The sequence below is a fragment of the Centroberyx gerrardi genome, chromosome 14 (genome assembly GCF_048128805.1).
Source record: "Centroberyx gerrardi isolate f3 chromosome 14, fCenGer3.hap1.cur.20231027, whole genome shotgun sequence".
NCBI classification, from domain to species: domain Eukaryota; kingdom Metazoa; phylum Chordata; class Actinopteri; order Beryciformes; family Berycidae; genus Centroberyx; species Centroberyx gerrardi.
In genome coordinates, this window is record NC_136010.1 from 16,120,620 (window position 1) to 16,129,695 (window position 9,076).

General features: G+C 42.9%; 1 protein-coding gene across 1 annotated transcript; it reads right to left on the reverse strand.

The window, feature by feature from the left end:
* Positions 1-1,178: 1,178 nt before the first annotated feature.
* On the reverse strand, positions 1,179-8,133 carry LOC139931127 (uncharacterized). Its single transcript, XM_071924539.2, has 17 exons — positions 7,951-8,133; positions 7,525-7,540; positions 7,207-7,314; positions 6,981-7,060; positions 6,773-6,847; positions 6,582-6,684; positions 6,165-6,313; positions 6,006-6,074; positions 5,821-5,887; positions 5,018-5,199; positions 4,869-4,916; positions 4,721-4,766; positions 4,432-4,583; positions 4,237-4,305; positions 4,082-4,133; positions 3,839-3,946; positions 1,179-3,516 (listed from the first exon to the last, which is right to left on the reverse strand). The coding sequence occupies exons 1-17, from the start codon at positions 8,035-8,037 to the stop codon at positions 2,507-2,509; spliced, it is 2,421 nt and encodes an 806-aa protein (XP_071780640.2). The 5' UTR covers positions 8,038-8,133; the 3' UTR covers positions 1,179-2,506.
* Positions 8,134-9,076: the final 943 nt, after the last annotated feature.

Here is a 9,076-nt window from a genome sequence, read left to right on the forward strand (position 1 = left end):
TATGTTCATCACCAACATTTCATTTAACACTTTTAGGCATTTAGCTGGAGCTCTTATGGTGTTTACAGTGGGTGAGTAGATAGGGGTTCAGTGTATTGCTCAAGGACACTTAGCTGTTGACGGACACATTACTGGCTGTCGCAGGAATTTGAACCTGTGACCTTCTGTTTACAGGATGGTCTCTCTAACCTCAGGCCACCCTTCCACCCAATGTTAGCATTAAAGAAAGTATTGTTGGATTGTTTTGAATTGGAGCTCCGAAGATTAATCATTAACCAGTGTCCTCCGAATGGAATGACAGTTAAAGGAGGTCAATCAAGTCCACTACTGAGATCATAATTTGAATCCTTCCTTATCTGCTCTTTGTGGCACCTGGGCTAACTGCTATGTTTGCGGTCCATGAGTATGTGCATCAACGGGCCTCGCATTTGCTTGAGAATCAACGATAAATATGTAAAAACATCACTAATCTGAAACATATACTGTTTTATTGTCATCATGAGCAAGAGTGATAGGTCTACCTGGCAAACAGCTATTGGCACAGCCTGAGCTCTGTGGTTCAGCTCTTCACAGCACATGGCACACAGCTAATTCCCAGTTGTAAATAAAAAGGTGAGTAAACTAAGGCATCAAAACCTCCAATCTAAACAAAAATCTATTATATTTTCAGAAAAAATCCCCCCTTATGGCTGTATTATTATGCATAAACTTACATCAGTTTGATACTTACTATGATCTACACTATAAATTTACATCATTAAGATTTATGTCAGTCTAAAAACGTGGGTAAACTCTAGACTGTGTGTAAACTTGGTTTAGGTGGGTTTACCCTCCACTACACCCTGGCTATTCCATCATGTTTTGCATCAAAGTCCCATCCTGTCATGTTTCAAGAGGTTGCTTTATTACGCAATCCTTTCCCTTTGTTTCTCTCCAAAATATTTCTTGTGTGATGAACTTGAGATGTTGGCGCAGAAATGGGTTCTAGCAGGTATGTCATCTAGCTGTTCACTTCCTGATCAATCCTGTCCAGCAGGTTTGTCACACTAATGGACCTGCTATGACAAAGCACATTTTAAGATATCTGAATGCCGCAAACCAGATTCAGTTTCGCTGCTTCCACAGAAATGTTATGTTTCTTGCCAACACAATCAATCTTTTCAATAATTATAGACAAAAGTTTTTTTAATGAGGCATTACTTAATTTACATATATACAAAAGAGTTTATACCAACAGTGTGCTGATAATATAACACTTCATTGCCTTTTTAAAAAAAATGTGAAGTAGGAAATGATGTGAACAAATTCTGAATACAGTGACACTGAACAAATATTTCGTAAAGGGGCAGTGGATTTATTGTTGTCTGGTTGACAAACCACATCTTCTCACCCACCTGACCTTCGTAAACGTCTTTACAGTTTAAACTTGCTTTGCATATTGTTTACTGTTGGACTTAGTAATGAGATTCCTGCATTAAAATTTGGGGAAAGTACCACAATTACGGTTTTCCCGCTCTAATGCTCTGAGATTTTTGAGGTAGCCGTTGTTCAGTGTATTTGCCGTTGATGATATTTGAATAATACTGGCTCACTCTCTCCGAGGCGGGGGTGGGCACACAGACACTGAGGTACACGTTAACCACAGTTGTGATATGCAGTAGGGACACAGAGAACCGAGACTTCTTGCTTATTATGATACCAATAATCATATCATTATGAGCAGAATGGTAGCTGAATGAATAGTTGCAATATGCCTGGGTAAAAAAGTGAAATATTGATAGAAGTGAAAGAAAAAAAATCTGTCTTCTTGTTTTTTGTTCATAACCTTGGATAAATGTCAGTTATATGTGCTATAAAAATCATACAGGAGGTAGAGTGTGTCAGAATATGTGTACTGGAACTGCTGTAGCCTGACTCTAGTCCACTAAAGAGAACTACAGTAGACTGGTACTGGTTCAAAATCACACATAACAGGCTGAAACTGAATTGCAAGATATGAGCAACTGTAAGAATTGCAAACATAAGATATGGCCAACTGCCAACTCCGTCTTCTCACTTGCTGCAGAATAATACTGTACATCCAAGGAAAGCTTTGGTTCAGCATAAAACTTTGGTTACAAAAGCCCTATGCAAGGTGGTGAGTTTCGATATAACTGTGCACCGCAGTTCACCTGTGCTGGGACAACACATCCACACACTGAAGGCATTCATGAACTAAAGTGCTGTGTTCAATTTGCAACCAGCTTTTCATAATGGTTAGCATATTTACACAGATAAGGCAGGTGTATGGCTTCAGTGGTCAAAACACAACATAAAGAGACTCTGTGTGAGGCCAAATGCAGGAGACATCACTATTTACCTTTTCTTAATAGGCAAAACAAGTGGTGGCGTTTTAACATACTGGTGCAGAGTAATGAATAGTTCTTATTGAGTGAGCGGCTCTGAAGTGCCCACTATGTAACACCGGGCCCCATGTCCCTTGCATCGTGTTACAAGTCTGTCCCCGTCAGGTAGGTGAAACCTGAGAGTCAAGCTCCTCTCGTCTCCATGGCGACCCGTAAAGAGGCTCTTGCTCTTGCACAGTTACTGGCCTTGTCATATTGGCTGACAGTGGCAACTTGAGCCTGCTCTGTGTCCTCTCTGACATCATTTCCTGTGATGATTTAAGCCTCGGCCCTTGTATTTTCTTTCCTTGCGTCTGTGTCTGTGGAAGCCATGTTCTTAGTCTGTGGGCCAGTCGCCGTGCCAACCATAGTGACAGTATTTTGGACAGGAGTCTGGGCCAGCAGCGCCACCCAGATTTATCACTTCTTGTCCCTCTTGCCATCCCTCCCAGCTCCTGGATCAAACCCCTAAAGTCCTGTGGTAAGCAGTATCGAGGGACTCCTCTGAAGTCCTTAGGGATGTCCCTGCTGTGGCCGAGGCCCTGGAAGTAGACGAAGGCAACTCCATGACCTTTGCACTCCTGCAGCGCCCCCTGTAGGCAGGACAGGGCAGCCATGAACACCGGCCCCGTCACTGAAGAGGGCGCGTTCTGGGGGTCCCAGGCTTTATCATCAAATAACTTAACAGAATCTTCTTTCCCAGCAGCTTTCTCTTTTCTACACTTTCCTCGTTTTTCTTTTACTTTCAAATCCTTCTCCATCTCTACTCTTATTTCCTCATGTCTCACCTCTGCTTTGCTGTTTTCTTCTTTCTTTCTGTCACTCCTATCCATTTCTGCCCTTTCCTCTCTCCACTTGTCATAGGACTTCTTGGCTTCAGGACTCCAAATGATCAGCACCTTTCCTTGTGCCTTACGCACCGCTTCCCATTGTCCATACAGCCAGGGAAGTGGGCCCAGATCTGCCACTCCGGCCCCAGCCTGCCTTTGTGAGCTCTGGGCCCACAGAGCCATGCGCACCGAGGCACACAGCTCCCCCTGCAGGATGGAGGCCAGCGCGCACACAGCAGACACGTGGGCAGACTGCTCTGATGAGCACACCAGCAGCACTGGTTTCTGGATACACAGCCAACCTACAGGTAGGGGAGGATGGGCAAAGAAAGTAGACAAGAAAAAAAAATAAGAGGGGACATTTTTTTTTATTCTTGATATTTTGGTAATTTATGATTTGTTTGCTGAATTTCAACTTTCCCTTTGGAGTTGTTAGTATAGCACAGAAATTGTACGAAAAGTTGCTAGACAATAGTAGAATTAATGTTATTAGTAAGCTGAAAATGGAACCATACAAGCATACCAAGAGATAATAACAATGTTAAATGAGATGTCAAAATGTCAAAAACAAGGGTTACTATTTCACTACCATAAACTCATTTTTGAAGAGGCAATTGAACTGACCTGGAGCTCCTTTCTTGGTCAGGTGGTGTATGAGGATTCCCAGCACAGTCACAACAACCACAAATACCAAGGCTGCCACAGCAAGCATACCACATCTCCTGTGTGTGTCTGTAGGAAAACAGAAAAGGGATAGATGTATTTACTTAGTAGGAGTGTTCATGTATGTTTACGACTGTGGACACGTGTGGGCACACTCGTGTGTGTGTGCGCATGTGTGTGTGTATGTATCTTGAGTAAACTCACAGTCAGGACACAGAATTCTTTTCCCATGCAGAGCAGGATCTGACTGCCACACCTACAGAAAGCCACATTAGAAGACTGAGAAGAGAGAGAAAGAAAGGCACAATTGCCAGAAAGGCATTTCTCAGCCATGCACGGGGTTACGACGCGCTCTTTACCTGCACACACAGCTGCTCAGCGGGGAAATGAAGAGGCACATTCATCTGCGTCTCAACAGTATTCCCTTCCTGTAAAACATATCATAGCAGTCACACACTCGTAAGGTTGAACACTCTTTTTCTGCCCATTCCTCCTCTCTCTCTCTCTCTCTCTCTCTCTCTCTCCCTCTCCCTCACACACACACACACACTTACCGTTCTTACTGAGTGAACATGCCCTCTGGATGTACATCCCCTCTCGTTCAGGACACAGAGTTGAGCCGAGAACTTTGCCGGGACAGAAGAGGTGAGATACACAAACACACTCTGCCAACCAGGTCCAATGTGCGCCTCCCATGAAGACATATCTGTGGAGGACAAGGAGAGAGAGTGGGTGTTGGGGGGAGAGAAGGAGAGTGATAGAGTTAAACCTAGGACTGTTATATAAGCAGAACAAATACAGGATTTTGACAGATTTTAAAGATTTGTTCCCTTGTAGACTCACCGGACTGGAAGGGGCAAGAGATGTGATGGCTGTCTTGTAGAGAGAACTACAAAGATGAAACACAAAGATGAGCATCTGCAACTGGGAGACAATAGTCAATTGAACACACACACACACACATACACACACACATCTGGCTGGTTCTCACCTGCACACACATCTGAGGGTGTCTGTCCACGGTAGATGTGTTATATTTCTGTTAGGGAGAGAGTGGGGGGTTTTGAAAAGGTTTATTCATTTTAGTTATTCATCCATCATCATCATCACCACTACCATCGCCAGTCCTGCCACACTTACCAGGTATTGTCTGTCCTCTCTCTCCTCTAGTGTTGAGTTGAGTACAGGTGTGCAGATGTGTGTGTCTTGTCTCCAGCAGAGGGAGGCAGAGGGCTTCAGGTAGCTGGCGGGACACTCTGAGCTCCAGGCCACACTGGACTCAAACAGCGTGACTTCACTGGAGAGCCACACATCTCTGACCACTGCATGTGCAAACACACACACACACACACACACACACACACACACACAGTACATTGAAGAATTGCTGGACACTAATACCCTCCGCTACATCCAGGGATGTAGCGGAGGGTAAACCCACCTAAATTCAGTTTACCCACATCAATCCTAGTATACATCAAAGTAAACAGTATCACACTATTGTAAGTTATATGATAGTAGTAGTAGTAGTAGTAGTGATGTCTTCTAAGGGATAAAAGCAATAATGGATGAAAATATAATTGATGATTGTTTATATTGGTGGATTCTGGTGTCCAAATCTGATTTGTGTTGCAAATGAACACAGTAACTAATGACATATACAGTAAGTAAAGGGCTACAAATTGTAACAACATCTACAAAGTAGCATGAGAAAGACATTTTGTTTTCTTGTTTTGCAAAAGAGAGACTGTGACAGACTGTGAGAGTAGACTCCACCCAATAGATGATAGGCCACATACTGATTTGTATTTCTGACTCACCATGGATCTCATAGTTACCAATCACAAAACAATGGCAACAAAGCTAAACTTTTCTGATGAGCTGTCCCTTCAAGAAAGGTTTTTTCAATTAAACGATCTCAGATAAGACATGAATCATCTCACCTCCAAGGGATTTATTTTTAAATGGGCACTTAGTAACTCTCCGGGCGTCTCGGTAGGTGTAATATACCTGTGCATGCAGACAAGACATGTAAAGGCAGGTCTCCAAAGGAAAACAGGCTGACACACTGAAAGGATCTATGCTATTAAATAATTGAGAATTTTGGCTAATTTTGAGTAGAGATTACCTGCACGCAGACACAGGGCAGCAGGTAACGGATGTTGAGAATGGCTGACCGAGACTGAGATGGATCAATCTTTAAAAAAAAACGCACAGATGTAAGAAAAAAACATTCTCGCTTTCTTTTGTGTACAAAAATGAGTGTATATTATTATGTAACACTTACAGTAATTCTGGTGGAAGGCGACTGGTCGATGCATTCTTCCGGATTCTTTTGGTAACACAATCTGGTGTACACTTTGGCTCCGGGTTCCACTGTGACATTGATGGATCTAGACCGCTGATCCACAGACAGATGAAATTCTGGGACTGGATCTAAGTCACACAAACAACACAGCCACAGGATATGAGGACAACATCATAGCTCGGAGGTGAAATCTAGTTTTGCCTAATAGGACTTATCGCACAAGACACTTATGATGCCTGCGTGCTGTGCGGTCTGATGACGATGGAGGGAGGGAGAAAGTCTGACAAAGGCAGGGAGACCTGGGAGATTAAAGAGGCGCTGCAGGCGGTGGAAAGGAAAGATGAGATCCAAAAGGTGAGGAAAGACGAGTGGTGGCAGAAATCCAAATTTCACTACCTGGCACTGTGTAACTGTAGCTGCAGTTTGTTGACGTGGTGCTGAAAGAGACATGTACAACACTTTGTGCTTCAGCCATGACACAATCATGCACCAGCTCCCACTGCAAAAACAAAACAAAACAAAACATCATCAGCATCATCATCATCACCATGAGGCTCACGAATCTGAATCTAGAAAATGAATCTTACCAGGGTAAAACTCTTATTGATGTGTGGAGAACACCTGACATTGATTTCCCCTCGACTTCCCCCTCTCACGCTCCCCTAAGAAACACAGAGTTGGAGACGGAGAGAAAGACAGCGATGGTGACTAAAGTTTTCCCCTAGAACAAGACTCTCAGTTCACATTTGTCATAATCACAGAGTGCAGGGAAAGTACAGAAAGAACAGGCCCAACCTTTGGTTTTCTTGACTTTTTGGGTCTAATCGTCAATCTCACTGATGAGAGGATTTCAATCTTCGGGTCGCTATGGAAATCTAGAAGAAAACAGTGTGACTGTTATGCTTATCAGCATTTGTCAGAAATGCAACAATGATAGTTTTGAAAATGGATAAAATGGCTGGACGGTTGCATGTGTTCAAGATAAAAGGACGGACGGTGTATTTTTGGTTTGACTCCATACCATCAGCTCTCATCCAAACATGCACACTGATGCATTCAGAGTACGGTTCCCCAGACTCAGTGGGCTGGACTGGGGACAGTTTCAGAGGGCAATGACCCCCCATGTAATCTGGTCAAACAGAGAGGATCATTAGTACAATAACATGCTTTATTCACTAAACGATGTGACATTAATGTGATATACTGCCACCATAAGAAAGTCCTGAAGGTCCATGCTTTCTGAGTCTAGAAACTACAGCTCATCATCATCTTCATTATCAGGGCCCATGCTGCTATTTGAGAACAATTAATAAGACATGATACCAGTTTAAAAACTTACCACTTTGATTTCGCATCTAAAGTGAAGGGAAGAGAAAGATGAGGGTCACTATGAAGGAAATATCAAGAATTCACTAAACTTACTCAATTCCAATATAACAGCATATGGATAGCCTACAGCTATTTAGCACAAAAAAGGGGGAAAAAGCTGCCATTCAGTACTTTATATTTATATTTGGGGTTTAACTTTTTTTTTTTTCTATTTGGCTAGAAACCTTTATAAAAAAGAAAGTAAAAAAGAACTATGCTAACAGATTTTACGCTATACAAACATCACGCCAAACATTAAATTGATGGCATGTGAGGTTAAATTGAAAAGGTCGCTATAAAGTAACTACTGAGTTCCACAGACACACTAGGCCTATATGTGGGTTATGTAGAATAAGACTTCACTATAAAACTTCACGAGCAACAGGCTCCAACTCACCTGGCATCTTGTGTTTTCCACGGCAGTCAAAAGCCGCACTGGACACATCAAGACGACAACAAATGCCAGCGCGTTTCCAAGACGCATCTTAACGTCTAGACCACATTGAAACTGAGAAATGTGGCGCCACACTGTCGGTAAAAATAATCCAGATTACAATCCTGGACTTTGCGCCCTCGTTGAAACCATTGTTTTGCGATTTATCCGCTCGTCCAAGTAGCCACGGGGTGAATGTGCGCAATTTACCCAACTACCTTCCCTGTAATCAGCAGCTAAACCGATAGGCTGCTGTCCAGCGGGTCAGTGACACACTGCATGAGAAACACTGCATGAGAAACACTGCATGGAAACTGTCGGACTATGAACTACCTCCACTAGTATTTCTAAATTCCCATGTTTGGCCAAAATGACTAAAAATGGTGGCGCTTTTCATTTTGGATGAATAATCGCTGCCTCCTCAGCTCCGCCTCTCATCCCTGTCCCCGACAGCAGCCGCCTACACACAGGAGACTGGATCACTTTCATAACCTTATCGTGCTTTACGGCACTTTTAATCCCCTATAATAAATATAATAGAGGTTATATAATAGATATGTAATATAGGCTTTTTTGCGTTTTGTTTTTTTTTGCTGTGATATTTGTTGGTATATAGTATAATTTGTAATAAGATCAGCCTACTATATATATATATTTTTTTTTTTTTGCAAGGACCCCCCCCCCCCCCCCCCCCGGGCTGGAAATGTTTCTGTTCTAATAGGCACAATGCTGCCAGAAAATGTTGACTTTGACAGTAAGTAGGAGCCACATCTGGGTCATGGTTTCAGTGAGTTACCTCAATGCCTGTGTGAATTCTTTATGTTCCTCTCTTTTTAACACACACACACACACACACCTTTGAGAGGCCCTCTGATTTGTAGCTGATGTGGCATCAGCTGTAACTTTATTATAACCACACTGAACGCAGACACATACTGAATGCAGTATTGTGTGTGTGTGTGTGTGTGTGTGTGTGTGTGTGTGTGTGTGTGTGTGTGTGTGTGTGTGTGTGTGTGCGTGTGTGTGTGTACAGAGCTAGGGCAGAGCAGATGTGGCGGTTACAGTTCCACAGTTACATGAATTGAAAGAT

What these genes read in the sequence shown, in the direction of transcription:
- LOC139931127 (XM_071924539.2), bottom strand. Translation starts at nt 8,037, where the DNA reads ATGCGTCTTGGAAACGCGCTGGCATTTGTTGTCGTCTTGATGTGTCCA. An exon ending in CTACAGTTACACAGTGCCAG is followed by an intron (nt 6,314 to 6,581) that starts GTAGTGAAATTT and finishes TGTGTGACTTAG; the next exon opens with ATCCAGTCCCAGAATTTCAT. An exon ending in CTGAGCAGCTGTGTGTGCAG is followed by an intron (nt 4,134 to 4,236) that starts GTAAAGAGCGCG and finishes GGCTTTCTGTAG; the next exon opens with GTGTGGCAGTCAGATCCTGC.